This window comes from Filicampus tigris, chromosome 3, assembly GCF_054856515.1.
Source record: "Filicampus tigris isolate MCC_2025a chromosome 3, RoL_Ftig_1.0, whole genome shotgun sequence".
NCBI lineage: Eukaryota > Metazoa > Chordata > Actinopteri > Syngnathiformes > Syngnathidae > Filicampus > Filicampus tigris.
This window is the reverse complement of record NC_141219.1, coordinates 15039852-15059152: the sequence shown is the minus strand read 5'-3', so window position 1 is coordinate 15059152 and position 19301 is coordinate 15039852. Positions and strand designations below refer to the sequence as shown.

At 38.8% G+C, this 19301-nt stretch overlaps 3 protein-coding genes across 3 annotated transcripts; 1 reads left to right on the top strand and 2 right to left on the bottom strand.

The window, feature by feature from the left end:
- Positions 1-480: 480 nt before the first annotated feature.
- nip7 (NIP7 nucleolar pre-rRNA processing protein) lies at positions 481-3224 on the bottom strand. Its single transcript, XM_086025469.1, has 5 exons — positions 3050-3224; positions 2867-2953; positions 2303-2441; positions 794-934; positions 481-717 (listed from the first exon to the last, which is right to left on the bottom strand). Exons 1-5 carry the CDS (start codon positions 3103-3105, stop codon positions 598-600), a joined length of 543 nt encoding a protein of 180 aa, XP_085881595.1. The 5' UTR covers positions 3106-3224; the 3' UTR covers positions 481-597.
- Positions 3162-12610, top strand: cdc42se2 (CDC42 small effector 2). The gene is made up of 5 exons (XM_086025470.1): positions 3162-3317; positions 5320-5575; positions 5890-5991; positions 6093-6168; positions 9279-12610. Exons 2-4 carry the CDS (start codon positions 5522-5524, stop codon positions 6165-6167), a joined length of 231 nt encoding a protein of 76 aa, XP_085881596.1. The 5' UTR covers positions 3162-3317; positions 5320-5521; the 3' UTR covers position 6168; positions 9279-12610.
- Positions 12611-13231: 621 nt separating this feature from the next.
- Positions 13232-18437, bottom strand: LOC147150021 (uncharacterized). The gene is made up of 7 exons (XM_086025827.1): positions 18255-18437; positions 17232-17331; positions 15760-15939; positions 14947-15087; positions 14796-14869; positions 14176-14269; positions 13232-13435 (listed from the first exon to the last, which is right to left on the bottom strand). Exons 1-7 carry the CDS (start codon positions 18342-18344, stop codon positions 13335-13337), a joined length of 780 nt encoding a protein of 259 aa, XP_085881953.1. The 5' UTR covers positions 18345-18437; the 3' UTR covers positions 13232-13334.
- Positions 18438-19301: the final 864 nt, after the last annotated feature.

The window sequence follows — 19301 nt, the reverse complement described above, 5'->3', positions numbered from 1 at the left end:
AAAAAAAAAAAAATGCACCAACCCCAAGTGTGGTACTCATGATGGCAAGTCTTATTCCCTGCATGCATTCCTGTAAGCGAAGAGGGGAATGACCTGGCAGTGATTTGGGGGTCCTTTGATATTATATATAAAGAAATATGGACACTATAGACATGTTTTTTGGGGGGGAATGATTGTGACTAAATGTTAATGTTTAGATATGTCTTTTTAATGTGACAATTTTTTTCCCCTATTTTTTTCATTTTATTCCTGAGTTACAACACATACCATAGCTATACAGGCGGCATCTTAAAACAATACAATTTATTACTTTATACAAAGTAATTAAATTCATATTTAACACTATTGAATTAGCATGTTGGTGTGGCCCTCGACTACATTTTCAGTTTCTGAAATGGCCCCTTCAAAAAAATATAGATACGCATATATAAAATCAAACAAAACCACGATTTACTTCGCTGCATTTCACCACGACTCAAATCATCACAAATAGGATTTATTGTAAATTTCATGTAACAAATGTGGATTGACTTTGTGTGTGGGAGGGGGCAGTTGACAAGTCAACAGCAGCTGCAGTCCAACTGATAGAATCTTGATTTATGTTAATGCATCTTCATTCCTGATGAACTCGCCCACGTCAGCCTGATGGAACACAACTATGGACATGGGGTCCACTCGCCGACACTCCTGCGTCGTCTTGGCTGCCACTCCAAACCCCTGAAAAATCACACCATGCGATGAGCCCCATATGTTCTCAGCATGTTGCAACTTGAATCATTTGGAGAAAACCTACCAGGGGCACGTCAGCCATGGAGTAGACCACCACACCCTGGTACTGCATGGTGTTCTCCGTGATCCTCCCCAGACCGGACTTTAGGATGTGGTTCCCGTAAAGGAAAGACTGCTCTGCTCCAGGTTTCACCCACACTTTGAACTTCATGAAGATTGAGTAAATGACACAAGCGCAACATTAGGTACAATCTAAGGAGAGTCAGTGGAAGAGTTTTGAGTATTTTCTCATGTATTTCACAAACAAGAAACAATTTAAGTGTAGGCACAATACCAAATGGGGAAGTTAGTACATTTACAGTTTCATCAACTTTTTCACAATAATCAGAAACTTACATTTGACCTATGCTGAGTGAATTCAATTGGCTCCACTGACTATATATTAAAGAGATGGTGGGGCCGGGACGGCCATGTTTTCACTAACTAGTTCATTTTATATATTTTTTGATCTGGAAAATGAAAAGAGTTGTCATTTTCTATTTTATCAATAAATTTGGGAGAAATTAGGAAATAAATAACTCCATGAATAACACCCTTTGATAATGAGGACAATGGCCGCGCCCCCTACCTTTCTATCCATGTTCGGTCAGAGTCACGGGAGGAACCGATTCCAAACTCTCAATTGGAAATCATTGTGCTTTCATTGCTTATAACGTCAAAAAACGGCGATCAATTGGCCCCAGTTTTTCGACCAACACGCCATCCAATTTGGAACGTAAACAGCCAAAATGGTACGTTCCAATGCGGCCACACTCGGCTGTGCAATCAGCCTCGCTGGAACTTTTTGTTCGCTGAACATTGACGCTTGTTCAATGAGGGCTTACTTCACTCTCTGGCGGCTGCAAGCGGTGTCGGACAACGCACGCGACTGCTTGGATGGCAACCCCGTGACATGAAAATCGACGCAGGCTGGACGAAGAGTAAAGAGCTAATGTTGTTGTGCTAACACCTTTTGTTTTAACGACCTGAAGCCAGTTGTTGCTATTAGCCCTCCCATTATCCTACCTTTAGCCGGGGAGTGAAGAGGGGGACGTAAAGCTCCAATCTGCCTGCTGCTGCTGCAAGCCGCCATCTCCCTCCTGAGAGTTGACACTAGTTTAGCGTAGCTAAATGTCAGAAATATAACCAGTCGGGGTTGGTGTGCGCATTCATGCTCTTGTCCACTTCAGCTTATCTAAGTGGAGGAGCAATCGCCACGGTATTTTTGATTTTGTGGAGGTGATCATGATGAGATCACATTTTAAGTAGTAGTAGTAGTAGTAGTCAAGTAATGTGCATTTGCATTTTGGTGGCAATCCGTCGCCGTTTTAGACAACAGGACTGTCAAAGCGAGCAATATTACCACGCTTGGCTTCCTCCGTGATGTAGACCGCCGAGACCGAAAACATAACATAAACCGTGCCCCAAAAGGGGGCGGGGCAATATGTTGTAAATCTAACCACATAAAAAGACCTTAACATTATTTCCAGTCCAGAAATTGCACAATATTGAAAAGATTGTGAGTGAAACAAACCTTTGCATAGGGCGCCAGGAAATCCAGAGCTGTGATGTGTAGCCGAAACTTTTTGGTCTTTGTAAACTTGCCAAAACAAGTGCCGACTGACACCAGTTTGTCACGGGAAATGTTTGTGGACAGTTTAAGAATCTTCTCGCTGTGGACACATGACAACGATCGATCAGCAAAAACCTCTTTAGGGGTTTCCATGGAACTCTGAACAAGTGGTTCTCAAACTGCAATCTCACTTGGGGGTCTTCACAATAATTTGCAATAAGTTATGTACTATCATTTTGTAAAGCGCATACCTACATAAAGTATGAATATAAAATATAGATATTTGTAACTGGAATTAAGGGAATAAGGAGGAAGGTAGACTTTCGAGTCACAGAATGAGAGAGTTACATATGAGCCTCATATGTTTGACGGGTTTGTTTTATTGGGGCGCGGGTTTCTATTGGTATGCATGCACTTCCTTAATGATTTGATGTAATGGTCTAATGTTGGTTGATTTGTATATAATTATTTTTTCTTGCCCCAGTTTAATAACCACTGCTCTAAAATGTGTTAGTAAAAGATTACCTCATATAATATACGCGATCGTTGTGCAGCCTAAAGCAGTACGTGCCGTCCGGTCTGTCCACGAGGAGCTTTATGTTTTCTCCTATACTGTAAAGAGAGGAAAATATTACCACATGTATTAGCCTAGCATGCTAATCCACGTAGTTATTAACGCGCATTAAAATGTCCTCTCGCTCTACTTACTATTTCGACAGCTTCTCAAATAACGTTTTCGTCTCTTCCTCTGTAAGCGGCCTCATCTTTTTAATAACAAAATAAATTAAAAACGTTAAGAACTGGCACCCCCACGAGTAACGTGCAAAGCGTGGGTCAACACGGAAGTGGTCACACTTTAACGGAAGTCGACAGAATTTCCCAACATTGTACTTCCTGGTGTTTTTCGTTTTTGTGTGTGTTCTCTGTCTTTGCAGTCGACAGTAGCGTTTGACTCCGACAAACTAATCACCATCTGGTAAGATAATTTACCATTTAATAAAAACATATTTAAAGCGACGAATGCACAGCGATGTACGCTAGTAGCTGTGGGAAGTACTAGTTGCTTTAAATCGCCGCTGTCGGAAATAGGGCTAAATTAGCACGGCTGGCTAGCTGTCAGTGGAGGAAACAGCGACCGAGCTAATAACTCTGTTAGCCGCTTCTGATGCTAACGCGGGCTTTGATCTTTCGAATTAAACATTTCTTTGATTTATGTATCATATTTTACATCGTGACATTTGATATTTGCGGTCGCCACTTAAAGCGGGCTTTTAGTAGCCGCGGTGGTGCATAGTTACATAACACTAATTTGTTTGTAAATACAAATTACGGCTTTGCGTGGTAATCCGAGCTCAAATAGATCAAATAATCCCTCCAGAGCTGCAATAAATTCATTAAACGACTTGTCCGTCGTTAGATAATAAATCGGCTTCTGTATTTGGTAGTTGTATATTACCATTAGTGACCTGTGGACGTTTGTCAAATTCATAATGCTTTATATGATGTGGTCCAAAGACATTATTTGGGGATAAAAATAATTTTAAAAAACAGTCTCACACATCACTCTGCTGCGTGGGAAGGGTAGAAAATGAATGGCCATAACTCCATATAAGGAAATACCAGTACCAGCGACTATTTCTCATTTGAGGGATCTTTTTTTTTTCTTCCCCACGGTCCACGGAAAATGTAATTTTGGTGCCAAGCATCAGAGTTGAAGCAATTAGGCCATTGGTCCTCAACGGTTGCTACTCTTGGACCCGCATTTCCCTATCGCTACATAGGAACTTGTAGAAGTCAAGAGCAATCAACAACATATATTGTTTAAAAAATGTCTATGAGAAAACATGCAATTTTCAATTTTTGTACAGTTGCACTATGCTTACATGTTCACAGGGCACTTCAGAGCACATGTAATAAACGCAGTGTGAACATAACTGCGTGTTTTCAAGTACCGGTAAATCAAGAAAAGTTGAATATAACTTGTTTAGTACAATCCAACACCAATAGTATGGCTTCATTTGAGAAAATAAACAATGTAATAAAGTGCACCAGGAACTGTTTGAAGGATAATGCTATCACAGCACGAATATTAACATTTGTTCCTGTTTTGGCAAGAACCACGGCTTTCGCTAGCCAGAGGCTGTGTTGGACTGTGTTTGTTTTATGAAGTTAACTAGTGGCTAGAATGTGAGGCAGTTATTCTTCCAGTCCCTTAGCAAATTTGTTACTTGTGGAACTTGTGCACTGCCTCTGTATTGTACCGAAAAATCTGAATGTGAATACATTTAAAAAAAATTTTTTAAAAATTTACTGGATGTTCGCACCCACTCTAAAATGGTGTCAATCCACCAGTTGGCTATTCTGTATTCCCTCCAAACATAGCCTGCCCTTCACATTCCTTCACAATTCTTTCTACACTGTGACATTCCTACTGACAAACATGGATTCAACTTATGTCACATGCTGTATCCATGTTGTCTCATCTTTCCTAAAGCGAATGTTTGTGAATAGCTATAGAGTGCTCGGTGAAATGGCGCTTTCAATGTAAGCCACTACTGTGCATGAAATCAGACACTCTCATTATGACATCAACCCCCCTTAAAATGTGAGCGTTATTGACAGTGTCAATAGTAGGTCGCTGCACAGGCTCGTCTGCTACATACTGTGCTGACCTAATTTCTTGCTCAGTGTCAGCTATTGCAATTATGTGTATTCTTTCCACATTGTACTTGCTCGAAGGCAATATGTGGAAACCAATATTCCAAACATGTAAATACGTATTGAAAGTCCTCATACTGTTAGAGATTCAGCTGTGGCCTAATTGTGTGACCTAGCAGAATTGTCATTACTTGAAGCATTTTTATTGGGTGAAATACAACTTTTTCTCATTTTAAATTAGAGCCAACCTTCCTGTAAAAACTGTGAAAAAAATGTTTGGCAGCTGGTTCTGATACTTATTTTGTACAACTTGTGTCCAGGAGGGGGTTCCTTGCACTGGGCGGGCGCTTCTCGCAGAAAACGTTTGTCCCGGAGAGACCCACGGAGAGACCACCATAATTTTCCACTGTGCGTCTGTGGCTGTGCTGACATCAGACAGACAGACAGGAAGGAAGGCACGCGGCGAGTGGCGGCTCAACCGAAACAGGAAACTGCTACAGCGGCGTTGTCACTGGCCTGGGAATGACTGAATTCTGGGTTTGTTTCAGTTGCTGTATTGCAGAGCAGCCACAGCCTGTAAGTATGCTACATTTTATTTCATTTATGTTTTTGTGCCATTTGGAGTAGGGTTTTTTTTTTTTTTTTTTAAGTTTCTTCCATAAAACTATGTGTCCTAAAATAAATATAAGCAGGCCCCAGGTAGGCAGAATGGACTGGACAGATATGCAGTTCCTGAAAGTTCCTTTATATCAAATGTGGTTTGTTCTCAATTTTTATGTAACATAAACTTGGCAACGTTTCTTTTTGAAGAAACGAGCAAGCAGTTGTTTTACCTGTTTGCAGCCACCCATACTGATACGTATTTTGAAAACCAACCTATTGTTTACCAGAAACGGCGGCGGCGGATCGACCGCTCCATGATCGGCGAGCCAACAAACTTTGTTCACACCACACACGTTGGCTCAGGGGACATGGGCCTGGGGTTGCCGTCGGTAGGTTTTGAAAAACTCTCTTCTCCTCACATAAACCCACCCAAATCGTGTTAGGGTGTTTTTGTTTCGCTTACTCAAAGTTGGCTTCTGAATAATTGCAGGTGGATCTGGTTCAGGCCCAGATGAAGTCCAAAGGCGGCTACGTGCACGGTGGCTCTGAAGGCTCACAATTATGAGGTGAGACATGCGTGTCATTTTGTTTGACGTGAGGTGTGGTTGCTTACCTTAGCAGCCCAGCATCAAGATTAAAATGTTCCACTGGAGCTCCCAAGGTTAAACACAACCTCCAGTTTGTTTAGAAGCAAGTTATCCCCAGAGGAAATAGTATAAATAATCATTTCCACAGTCGGGACAGCACCATGGCCTCACCCCTGAGGTTTGGGGTTCGAATCTTACCTGCGACCTTCCTGTGTGGAGTTCTCACGTTCTCCTCCTTGCTAGCTTCGGTTTTCCCATGGGCAGTCCAGCTTCCTCCTACATTCCAAAAACATGAATTGAAGACTCTAAATTGTTCATAGGTGTGAATGACTGTTTGTCTGTATGTGAGCAGTGATTGGCTGGTGACCAGTAGCTGTAAAAAGTCACCCTTGCCCCTAATGAAGACAAGCACGATAGAAAATGGATGTTTGTTCCAGGCTCAGCCTATTCTGTCATAAAATCGTTATTAGCCTTACAGACAATGTTTTAAGTAACATTCTTACTGGTCAAACAGAGCTGAAATGGTTAATCAAATAACCTGATTAATCGGATTCCAGAAAAAGTCGAAGAAAAATCTTTGCTTCATTTTACCACAGGGAATGTTTTCGCAGACTCACACTACACCGTGTAGAAATAACAGGAGAAAAGAGTGTGGAAAACTCAATTCAACTTATTTATATAGCACTTTAAAGCGGAAGTCAACGCAAACATTTTTTTTTTCAAGAATATGTTCTATGCAAGCCCACTGGTTGGAACGGGGCATTCTGATAAATATTGCGTTTGTGTAATAAGTGTTAATCCACTCGTTTTCAGCCATCTCTGGGGGGCGGCCATTTTGTCTTCTGTCGACTGAAAATGACATCACAACTGCTCACAACGACCAATCATGGCTCAGATTCAGAAAACAGGTCAGCTGTGATTGGTCGTTGTGAGCAGTTATAATGTCATTTTCAGTCGACAGAAGACAAAATGGCCGCCCCCAGAGATGGCTAAAAACGAGTGCATTTTGCCGCTTAACTTATATTCCACAAACACAAAATTAATCAGAATGCCGTGTTTCAACTAGTGGGACTGCTGGGAACATATTCTTGAAAAAAAATATGTTTGGGTTGACCTCCACTTTTAAAACAGCCATTGCTGCATACAAAGTGCTGTACATGGACTACAAATCAGTCCTACAATAACAAAGACACTGAAAACAACAAATTAATAACAGCAATACAACAGACACCATAAAACACTAAAACAATGCTGAGTTTTAAGACGAGTTTTAAAAATGGACAGCGAGGTCCCTTGCCTAACATTTAATGGAAGGTCATTCCAAAAGGAGGGACCAGCAATGATCGATCCCCTGTGAGCCTCCATTTTGTCCAACTTGAGCAAATGGCAGGACAAGTTGAAAATCATGTTTGTCGTGACAGCAGCGCTCGTTCAAATTCACACCATCATTTGTCACATTAAGACCACTGGTCATTAGTGTCATCATTATTTATGTAATCAGTGTTCATCCATGGCAAAACATTCGTGTTTTAGACTCCGCCCACCCTACATCACAATACCAATTGCATTTACTGTTGATGAAGGAGTTTGTGTTGACAAATGTACTTTTAATTGAAGCAAGCCCTGACGCCCTGCTTCTGTTGTGCTCATGTGTCTGTCATTCCCCTTGTGACTGTCACTCAGCCACTAATGTGATTGTGCCTATGTGAGGAAATAAACAAAAATTGAATTGGCAAAACATGTGATATGCGATATACTGTAGGTGTTGAATATTGCTACATCCATATTTACATGTATGTACCTAAACAAATGATTTTTTTTTTTACATCTAATGAAAGTTTTTTTTTTTTTTAATGTGGCAAAATCAACAGGTACAACATATTTTTGGCTAATTAATTGTAATAACTGAAATATTTGTGTGTAGTAATGGCCCTAGATACTGTTCTCCTAATGGATGGCGATGCACATGTAAGTTTTCTTCTGATTGTTTAAAGTCAGATAAAAGCATACAATTCACTATTAATTTATCGCACGTCTTTGCGACACGCATATTGCACGTGCCATTATTGCGATGGCATTTTTTTCACAATATTGTGTGTTTTGTTTATTTGTTACTTTTTAAAGCCATGAGAGGTGGAAAATATTTTAATTATTAAATTCTCTTGCGTTCGCTTTCTTCAGATTGTGCAGTTGTACCTAATGTTGTTTCCACGGAGCTCGACCTCAAAAGTCAAACACCCCAAAAGGAGTATCTTTTATGGACTTTGACCAACAATTTGTGGAAAAAGAATAATGCCTCAAAAGTAAATAGATAAATAGAAGGCCATTTCAAATCTTTATTTCTAATGTCAGCACTCATGATGATAACCATAAAATAGAAAATGGAACTTTTGGAAGCATCAGCACAATATGAGTAATGCTATTAATCAGAGGTGGGTATTCCGTCAGATTGACGGACCGGTCCAGGCGCCCGTTTTGCTGACGAATGACGGGACACCTTTTTAAAATGACAGGACACCTTTTTAAAATGACGGGACACCTTTTTAAAATGACGGGACACCTTTTTAAAATAACGGGACACCTTTTTAAAATGACGGATTGGACAATGACGAAAGTGTGTTTTCATCAGTCAGTGTAATCGTCATTAACCGTGTCCGTCTGACTGACCGTTAGTCCATCACTGACTGACCGTTATTCCGTCACTGGCTGACGGCCGTTTTTCAGACATTTTTTTGTGGGGGCCGACTGACGGACCAATGGACTTCTGACAGACTTAACTGATGGACTGACTGACTGACGATTACAATTCAGTTCGTCACGAAAAATGACGGACTGACGAATGACGGACAGATGGTGAATGACGGAGCAGCAACATTTTGTAAAATGAGCACTTCTGCTATTAATTATTTGTTTTGGTACCAAGTAAATGCTAACATAAATCACTAAACATTTTCGTATTGTGTTTGCGTTAAGAATTTCACACATTTGTTCTTCTCTCTTTTTAATAAAAAGTAAAAAAAAAATTGTCATTCATTTGTTTCCTATTCCTATGTGAACATCCTAACATGTTGTTTTCTTCCCTCTCACAGCCCTTCAAATGTGGAAGAAACTACTACTGTTGTTTATAGGAGGAAGCAGTCTTTCACGGACGCTGGACCAAAAGAGAAAAGTACTGCTTTTCCATAATGTTGTATATATTTGTATTTTCCATTCCTTTTTTTTTTTTTTTTTTTTTTTTAAATGAAAGCACTGCTATCCATTTGCTGCCATGCTGTTGCACTGTAAAGAGTACCAGTTAAAGAATAGAGAGGAGGAAGAGGGGGCTTTATTTAGTACGCGCATCATCTCAGTCAGACGTGTGTTTATGCGTGTGTGTGAGCGCGTGCAGGCGTGTGTGTATAAATGAGGAAAAATCTGTTGCTCTCGTAGCCCACTTGGATGCCTGTATTTATTATCGCATTTGCAAACGGACCTCATGGTGGCTGGGCCACGCCAGAGACGTGGAACTTTCTGTTTCAGGTGGAGGTAGCAAAGCAAGACGTAGTTTTTTTTTCTTTTTGTATTCAGAGAATTCTTACGATCCTCTGAATCGTCTTCAGGTTTGAAGATTGCTGTTTTCTACTAAACTTGAATTGAGTCACGTACACTGGACCGTATGCCATGTACACTCACGCCTGCTTAGGAATTTCGCTTTTTTTTTTATATTCAAATAGATTAAAATCATGTAGAATTTTAATAAACTATGAACTTCCTTATCTGTCGTCATGTTCTTATTATTTTGTAAGATTTTTTTTTTTTTAAGCAGAGGCTAAAGTTTCTCGTAGATTCTTATTTTAAACATGTTTTTGAAATCCAGGAAATAATGAAAGCTGAAATGAACTTGAAAGTATCCCACTGCACAAAAGTGAGTGGGTCAGTTCCACACAGATGCCAGTGTTCTCCACCTCCATTTGGACCTAGTCAATGTCCATGTTTTTTTTTGGTTTGTTTGACCTCCACCGGGGAGTTTTTTTTCCATCCGATTTTTTTTTTTTGTCAGCAAATAAAAAAACACTTGTGGAGGGGTGGGGATTGGGCCGGGGAAAAACATTTGTGTGGCTCCAGGATTGATTTTTTTTTTTTTTTTTAGGTATGTTTTTTTTTTGTATATATATATATTTTTTATCTTAATGACAACATTAAAGCACATAAGGGGAGAGGGTATCAATGAACTTGTACACTTTTAAGTGCTGATCCAAATTAGGATTGTTCGGCATTTATTAATATCTGCTCTCTACTGCATGCCACGATTCCATATTTCCTCAAATAGTGGCCTACGGTCTTATTTAGGTGTTTCGGTGATGTAAGACATTTTATTTGATGTTTTATTAAGTGTTTTCAGACCATGTCCGTAATATGCACTGTGTTACGACAGAGGAGATTTTTTTTTTTTTTTTTTTAAATGAAGAAACCTTTGTGTTTCATTAACTATTGGACAAAAAGAAAAGAGGCATCAGTTCTAGAGAAGTCAAAGCTGGAATTCATCCTCAGTTTATGATAAAGTTCCACCCCTAAGATAATAGCGTAGAATTAGTACGCAATTCCGAGCATGTAATTTCTTCTCGCTAACTGTGTGATAGGGCCTTGAAATAGTTGAATTGCGGCTATTTGCAGTACTGCTTTCGCTTTTTTATTTCTGTTGAGGTTTCTCAGCTCCTACCTTCAAACACATTAGAATTTCATGTTTTTATGCGAGTCTGAAAAATTCTAGATGTTTTATGTGGCCAATTGTTAGGGTCGCTTTTGCAACCACTACCAGATGCAGATTTCACCAGGGTGAACAGGGCCTGGAAAAAATGAACAGTAATTATTGCACCACACCTCAATGTAACATGTGACGGGTAAAAGGTTAACCGCTCATAGTTCAAGTGGAAGTCGCACCCAACCAATTCATTGATCAGAGTGGAGGCCACTATTTGGGGCAATATGCAAGTTTTGCTCAGTCAGGCTCAAGCTACTAAAAGCCCTGCAGCCTCATCATGGACCTATAATCACACCCGACTTCTTACTGTTGTCATCATCTCATCTGACTCCAGCACATTTGCTTTGCATTGATTGTTGTAACGTGGCTGCGGGTTCAGTTTCATTGTCTGGGCCTTAATGAGAGCAGCTATGGTATGAATGTTAACCAGTGTCCACATTCTGTGCGCCATTATTCACCGGGATCTTTTGAATGCATGCGCTTTGGTGTATGTGTATCTTCTGTGGTTGAACACGTGTCCATCAGAATGTAATTGTACCATAAAGCCAGCAAAAACATGTCTTAGTGTCTGTACCAGGCAATATAAGAATATATACCAGCCAGAGTCTTTATAGCTATTCTAAAAGAGATCAAATTGTCCCCTAGTTGGTCAAAAAAAAGTCTTATGTATGGTGATGATGAGTATTTCCCATGATGCTTTGCAATGACTTTCTTTTTAAGCATTAAAGCAATGTAACCATTTATTCCTGTTCATTTTTTTTCTTGTGGAAAGTGATTCACATTTGTTTTTCCACCCCTCTGCTGAATTACAGTGGATAGAAAATGTCTACACACCCCATGTCAAATGCAATTTTTGGGGGCGGGAAAAATGAAGACCATGATGAATCGTTAAAAAAAAAAAAAAAAACACCATTAATGCGACGTATAACCTGTACAACTCAAATGGGTAAAAACAAAGCTTTTAGAGAAGTGGTATTAAAATAAACTGAGAATGTGTGTGCACACCCTCATAACTGGGGATGTGACTGTCCACTAATCACATTTCACTTCATGTTAAATGGGAGTCAGCACACACCTGCCACCATGTAGTTGCTTGTGCAGTGGAATATGACAAGAAACATGTTAAAGAAAGCCTACTTGAACATCTGAACTTAATTTGGGGTTCATCAGAGGCACTTGAAATGCTAGCACGTGTGTGCTAACTCCCATTAAATATTAGTTGGAATATGCCCAACATTTGAACCACATTTTCAGTTTTATTTATTTTTTAAATTGAGCTCAACAGGTTGTAGGTTATGTTAATGGTAAGGAACGTTTTGAATTACTATTCTATAATTATTCCTTCAATGGTCTTTTTTTTTTTTTTTACATCACAAAGTGGAAAATGGTTACATTTTTTCTGTCCACTGTAAAATATAACTTGTGAACAGCATAATGTGCTAGAGGACAAGTTGAATGTTTTTTTAATCCCCTTTAGAGTCAGATATTTTTGTTCATGCTCTAAATCAACAATAGGAAATATATTTTATGTTTCAGTTATAATATTGTATAAATTCCAGGGTTATAGCAGTGTTTTCCCAATTAAGGCAATGTATGATGTTACTTTCATTAAGAAAAAAGTCCATCCTGTCTTTCATATCTGCAATGGGAAATAAATGTCACGTGTTGATGTTTTACCAACTGTGTTGTCTATTTTTAAATGCATCAAAACATTTCTTAAAACAGATAAGTTGAGTGAAGGCACTTAATAGCATGTCTCTAACTTTTGGGTTGTCTTTTAATTTAAAAAAAACAAACTTTGCTTTGAGTATTTAGGGGCATAAAGATGTTAGAACAATGAAAAAAAAAAGAAAATTATGAATGTTTGTGACATGCATGCGAAGCTCACAAGATGCCTGAGGGGTTTGGATCGAGGCTTCGTGCATTTTTTTTTTGCACGCGGGATAAGGAAATATACATGTATGCCTAGGTATGGAATGAAAAGTGTGTACCTCCAAAAGTTGTTTTGTCCAAAAAAAGATGGCAGAAAATTGTAAAGTAATTAGTTATTATTAGATACACCAATGTCCAATGAAAAGCATCTATCTCCACATCTTCGTGTGTTTTTATTCTATTCACCCCAAAAAATAGAAGAAAAAAAATAGTGGCGATACATGCGTTTCACTGGACATATCATGTATTGATGCCACATTCTAGTCCAAATGATGCGAAATGAGATCTTTCGCCTTTGTAGCTTGGAGTCATTGACGTGAGTGAAGCACTTAAGCATGAAGAAGTTACATGAGCTAATGCGTGGCTTGGAACAAGATCTTTTGTCTCATCTTTTATTTCAGCGGATTTGCGGGGAAAAAACATTTAATCAGGTATGTGATACGCATACACAGACACGTCGTTCCTGATGTTGCTACAGTGTGAATGTCTGCTGATGTAAGGACCAGTCTGACGCCCCCAGAAGTTCATTGCTGTTGTCTATATGCAGAGAGAAGAGGCTGTCATCAACTGGACCTAAGGGAACACAACACAACAGTATAGTGCAGGCAGAATATGTTTAGAAAATTTCAATCAGAGATGGCTTCATGTGTCCCGAAATGTATTTTTGATGCTGATTCCAAAAAATCTTAATCCATTAAAACTTCAGGCCTTATTTTTGTGTCTAGCACAAGTCTAGCGCAAAGCGAGGTACAACTGCGCACACGGTTCAATTTTTCTCGCTTTTCTCTTTTTGTAGACGTACGCAGTTAAATATAGGCCTTTGCGCCGTTGTGGGCATGAACACAGGCGACTTGCTTCCCAGTCAATATTAGCGGCTTCTCTCATTCTTTTTAAATTAAGCAGAGGAGAGGCGCACAGATGCATGGCTGGAGTCCATGCAGGCGTTCGACATGTACGACAACTTTATTCTCATAAAATTACTTAATATATATTATTACATAAAATTATGCCTTCTTTTCATGTCATTTTACAACTTTGACTTTTTTCTCATGTATCCCATTTTTTCCAAAATTGTGGCTTTTTCTTATAAGTGTGACACTTTTTCACGTAAAACAACTTTACTCTCAAAATATATCTCTCCTATTACAATGTCATTCATATTTTGAAAATGCACCTAATGATCTTTCTCATAGTTCAACCATATCATTATAATTCCGACTTCATTTTTGTCAAAACATAAGTATTTTTGTATAATTGTAAGTTCCCTATATGACTCTACAAGGATGTGTACATGACGTGTAGTGTGTCCCTACAGTGCCAGTGGTCCCAGAGTGGGTAAGCCCTCCATCCTCTGTGAGCACAATTGTGGTCATATGGCTCAGCCGTGCTGCTGTAGTGACCAAACAGCTGCAGAAAATCACAGGAAGACCAATGTAAAGTCGTCGAATACACAATGAGAACACTCACCATCCAAAATATTAAAGTACCCTCCATCTACATCCATTCTGCAGTGACGTGCGGTGAGGTTTGTGACTGGAGACACTACTCTTCTGGAGTCGGAAATACGTATATTCACCTCTTTTAATGATGAAATCATTGATAATGATTGGATTGAAAAAGAAAATCTCTAAAAAGCACGGACCATAGAACTAAACTGACGACTGGAACATAATTCAATGTGATCATTAATAGTTTTCGTCCCTTTTTTTAACCCCTGCACGTGCCGAGAACAGCCAGCAGGGGGCAGCAGTGCCTCACTTGCCTACCCTGACCGCACATCCCTACCACTCTGTCTTTACATTTAAAAGACAAAAATGCTCATTTTCGAAATGCTCATCTAACAATACACTGTTGTTTTATGTGCTATGGAACTTTACTGTACCATTATGAACCATTTCCCTAATATTTGGACACTCTCATGTAGCTAAATAACCTTTTGAATGTCCGGAGGATTCTCCTGCAATAGCTTGGATCCGTCCTCCTGTTCCATGGCCTCCCATGACATGTCTGCACAATGACAACAGTAAGGCAAGTCACGCATTTTACAGTCACAACACAAAACGTTGTCCAAATGAATGACTCACTCCGTATAGGAACGCCGAGCGAGGGTTCTTGAGTGCTTGAAGCGCAGCTGGGAGGTTGCCACAGGTGCGGCGACGCGTCAACCTGCGCAAGCGCTTTGACGCTCTGCTGCTTTTTGAACCGCTGAACCGGCAACCGGAGTCCTTAAAGAAGAGAAGGGTCTGTTTGTGACACGAGGTTTGTCACATTAGGTATAATTTGTGTTCATTTACATTTCCTTTTCATAATATGTTATTCCCACGACTCTCATGAGATTAAGCGGCGTAGTTTAACCATATTTTAACAAATCTTTTGTTATTGGTTCATGTTTTCTACCTGGTATTTTCATATTATTTAGGTGAATATTTTTTACTTATTGTCCAACATATTTTGTCCAGTGTTTTTGTGCTATGGTCTAGTATTTTAGTTGTAATATTTCTGCATTTTTCTCCATCTAATCTTTTGGTCTATTTTTCTTGTTTTCCATGTAATATTTAGACATTTTTGTCCATTGTTGTCTTTTTGTATAATATTTTTGTAGCTTTATAGAAAAAATTTTTTTTTAGTCTGGGTGTTTTACATTTAATTTTGTCAATTCCTTTTTTTTTTCCTACTATAGAAATGTTCGATTTGTAAAAAAAAAAAAATCCAAATATTTTTGTATTTTTCATCTTAAAATGTGTTTGATACAGCTATATATTTGTGTATTTTGCATCTAATTTGTGTAGTATTTTTCTTATTTTCTTTCATTTTATTTTCATTTGATATTTTTGTATTCTCATATTTTTTGTCCATTTTTTCCTTGTTTTTTTGGGAGGGCGGGGTGTTGCATTCACCTCTTTTGCGAGGGTGCGCGGCTGGGCGGGGAAACATCTTGTAGACTCTGTAGGCGTCGTTGCCTCTCTTGTTGCTACGCTCGCGTAACTCACGTACGTCAGGGAGAGAGTTGAGGGCGCAGCGGAAGTTGGCCTTCCAAGTCTTTGGGTCGTCTTTGTGTTGACCCGGACGGTGTCGACCTGCAGTTAAACACGTCCTGTTTGGTTTTTGCTCAATTTTAGCACTAAAGTTTATGTTATCCACTCAGCAGACATTTCAGATATTTGGCTAGATTGTACAGGTGTTCCTAATGTTTTGTCCGGTAAGAATAGTCAAGCTGACAGTGCAATATGATCGCCTTCACTTTAATAGCTACAAGGCCTTAAGTGATGCAGCCAATTGCACATGAGCAAAGCGTGACAGAGGATCCTTTTCCTACACATGCTGCTCACAACATTAGACAAATGCGTGTTACACATGCTTGCAAAGGATTTCTAGTAAAGACAAAAAAAAAAAGTCACAATGTTGTAATTTTATGAGAATATAGTCCTTATTGGAGTGTATATCATATTTCCCACAACAGGTATCTGTTTTTGCTCTTAAAGAGGAAGTCAAATCAAACATTTGCTGGACACTACAGTAATATGTTCTATATGCCTAGTCCAAAGACAACATTGATTAGCAGAGCTGGGTACTTAACCGTTTTTTGCCGGTCCGTCCTGCTTCCGCCACCTGGGTACCCTTCCGTCCTCGTCCCTTCGTCCTTATTCATATAAATGATCGTCCTCCGACCCCCGTCTGTCCTCATCCTTTTAAAGCGCTTCCGTCCTTACATTCCGTCGGTCCACAATAATTATCAGAATTCCATGTTTAGACTAGTCCCGCATAGAATATATTATTTTAAAGAACATTTTTGACTTGACTTTCACTTTAATGTTGCAACTTCACTCTTGTAATTGATAACTTTTTCACATAATCTTGTAAAATTGTAAATGCAAAACACACAAGGTTTAGTTTTGTAATGTATTTTCAATGTAACACTACAAATTATATAATACATGCAGACCTATTACACATATATTTGACGATAAAACACAGACAAAAACAAGCTGCAGTAAATGAGCCGTTTTTATAGAGGATAAAGAATATACGCCTGTGAGTATTGTCTGTCTGCATGTGTTGCTACCATTTATGTTCAAATCTGAATTGTTTGAAGGTTTATAACAACCGTGATATCAGTGCTAGTTTCGTTAGCCTGTTGACTGTGTTTCCATTGTGTGTTGGCATTAAGCAAAGCGGAGATAATGGAGCCAAACGACAGTTCAAAAATGTTGTAAAAAGTATTTCATTATCCAAAACGTCTTACGTCTAATATGAAGAATTTAGTTTCATGGGGACAAAAACAGATTGATTAATTTTGGTTTAATGCTTTTCGAACAATGCACTTAGTCTTAAGCTTTTTGATTTGAATTTTGAAGTTAATGTCCCGCACCAGTGTGCTCCGCCCAGCTCCGGAAGAGAGTGGCGTCTCGGTCGACACTCCAACCGCGACGGGCTGCGTGTTTCCACGGGATTTGGAAAACTCGCTCCGTCTGGAGGCACACATACATGGAAAGGGTGTGTTAATCACTGTACGTGCAACGTTGGCAAACAGCATAACACTGCTATCACGCGCATATAAATGTCATGTAGCACTTCTTGTGGAAACCTCTTCATATTTCTCATAGCATATCAATATCCATAATTTCTGTCTTTCACTGCAATCAGAAAATACAGTAAAAAACAAATCAAGGCAAAAAGCATCTATACTTTAATACTTTTCGTATTTCGCCGTATTTATTGTGGCTTGACTTTTGAGAAATTGCACAATATGATTTTTTCAAAATTTCATTTCAACTTTTGTTGTTTGACTTTGTTTTGATGAATTCAGTTTTTTTGTGCTATTACTTTTGTCTGGTAATATGAATTTTGTATGTAATACTATTACGTTTTCCTCATAACATTAAGGCTTTTTTCCCCTTTGAATATGGTACTTTATTTTTTATTTGCCCCCTCATAGTATTGTGACTTTTAATTCAAATAATGATTTGTTTTTTGTCATACTATTATGACTTAGTCTCATAATATATTACAATCATTTTCATAGTTGCCTAAAAAAAACATTAAAGGAGGCTAGAATTCTGTACAATAGTGTGCAGATATTTTTTACTAATCACTTTATTAGGAACACTTTTGCATAATCAAATGTGATCCATTACATGGGTTGTATCAAAAACTAGTCAGATATGTACTAATTTAAGTTATTCCATGCGCTTTATAATATTAGATGAAGGAGTCAAAATATAAAGGCATGACCCTTAATATGATGCATTGCAGTTATTGTTCCAATTAGTACTACAGTATTCATTAGTCTCTTTGTAACGGCAGCATTTTGATTTGATTGTGCAGGTGTATATAATGTTATGGGCCAGTGAGTGTACATTGTGTACGCCTAACTTATATAAAGATGATCTACCTTGTCGATCCAGCAGACTCCCGGATACTTCCCAGACTCTATCTGCCCCTCCAGCCACATCCTCAGTCTCAGGCGGCCTGCTGGTTGCATGTTCGGTCCAGGTTTCAAGTGTGTTGAGAAGAAGATGTGTGTACGAGTTGATCTATAGGCATCACCAAGCTGTAGTCATTTCTGTCTGGCTCGCAAAAATAAAGGCTCCGCTTTGAGTCTCCCCTTATCAGTCAATCGACATCCCCGTCACTTAACTCTCTTCTCTAGTTACAAGTAGGGCAGGGCTTCATTGCCTTTAAATAAAATCTTTTTTTTTTCCTCTCAAAAATGAAACTTTAACCAACATTTAGACAAATGTCAATGACATTATGCCAAGCACGTTTTGCTTTAGTTATTTGTCCTTCTGGGGTTTGCTTTATTCCTCACGATACCAAACAAACATTGGTGCATTGTTTTTTTTGTTGTCGTTTTTTTTTTTTTTTTTTTGCAAGCAGTAACACATTTTTTGTACAGTTTCTAAAACTCGACTTTATCCTTCCTCCTGTTTATTTTGGTTGTGATTCCGCTGCCGGCCACTTGATGAGGCCACACTATTATGTTTGACATGTAAATATAAAAAGATGAGGAGTCAAAACAGGAAGCATTTTAAACTCAGCCTAGTTTTTGTTGAAGATTATTAAACATGAAATCCTCCTTCATCCTGATTTTTATGTCTACATAATGCGACGGCTTCGGGTTCATTTTATAATATACATCTTTGGCCATGATTATTGATAATGTGCATTATACTGTCAGATGATGAGTTCAGTTTTTTTAGGCCGCTTACTGTAAACACGGGGATCGTTACACTGTTTGTACAATATTTTTAAGTTATCCATTGCTCTGGCTTGCTCTTAATATATTAAATGTGTTTGTATTGTTTTAATGGGGTGTTGAAAGAATTTAAAAATGTTGCCGAATGTGCTATATAAACTAGGATTTAACTAGGATATTTGTATATCACAGATTTCATTTATTGCAGGAGTGGTCTGCAACACGATGGAGGGGGCTTATGTA

What these genes read in the sequence shown, in the direction of transcription:
- nip7 (XM_086025469.1), bottom strand. Translation starts at nt 3,105, where the DNA reads ATGAGGCCGCTTACAGAGGAAGAGACGAAAACGTTATTTGAGAAGCTG. An exon ending in GATCGCGTATATTATATGAG is followed by an intron (nt 2,442 to 2,866) that starts GTAATCTTTTAC and finishes ATGTGTCCACAG; the next exon opens with CGAGAAGATTCTTAAACTGT. An exon ending in CCATGGCTGACGTGCCCCTG is followed by an intron (nt 718 to 793) that starts GTAGGTTTTCTC and finishes GTGATTTTTCAG; the next exon opens with GGGTTTGGAGTGGCAGCCAA.
- cdc42se2 (XM_086025470.1), top strand. Translation starts at nt 5,522, where the DNA reads ATGACTGAATTCTGGGTTTGTTTCAGTTGCTGTATTGCAGAGCAGCCA. An exon ending in TTGCAGAGCAGCCACAGCCT is followed by an intron (nt 5,576 to 5,889) that starts GTAAGTATGCTA and finishes ATTGTTTACCAG; the next exon opens with AAACGGCGGCGGCGGATCGA. An exon ending in TGGGCCTGGGGTTGCCGTCG is followed by an intron (nt 5,992 to 6,092) that starts GTAGGTTTTGAA and finishes GAATAATTGCAG; the next exon opens with GTGGATCTGGTTCAGGCCCA.
- LOC147150021 (XM_086025827.1), bottom strand. Translation starts at nt 18,344, where the DNA reads ATGCAACCAGCAGGCCGCCTGAGACTGAGGATGTGGCTGGAGGGGCAG. An exon ending in GCTCGGCGTTCCTATACGGA is followed by an intron (nt 14,870 to 14,946) that starts GTGAGTCATTCA and finishes GTCATTGTGCAG; the next exon opens with ACATGTCATGGGAGGCCATG. An exon ending in ACTCTGGGACCACTGGCACT is followed by an intron (nt 13,436 to 14,175) that starts GTAGGGACACAC and finishes GTGTTCCCTTAG; the next exon opens with GTCCAGTTGATGACAGCCTC.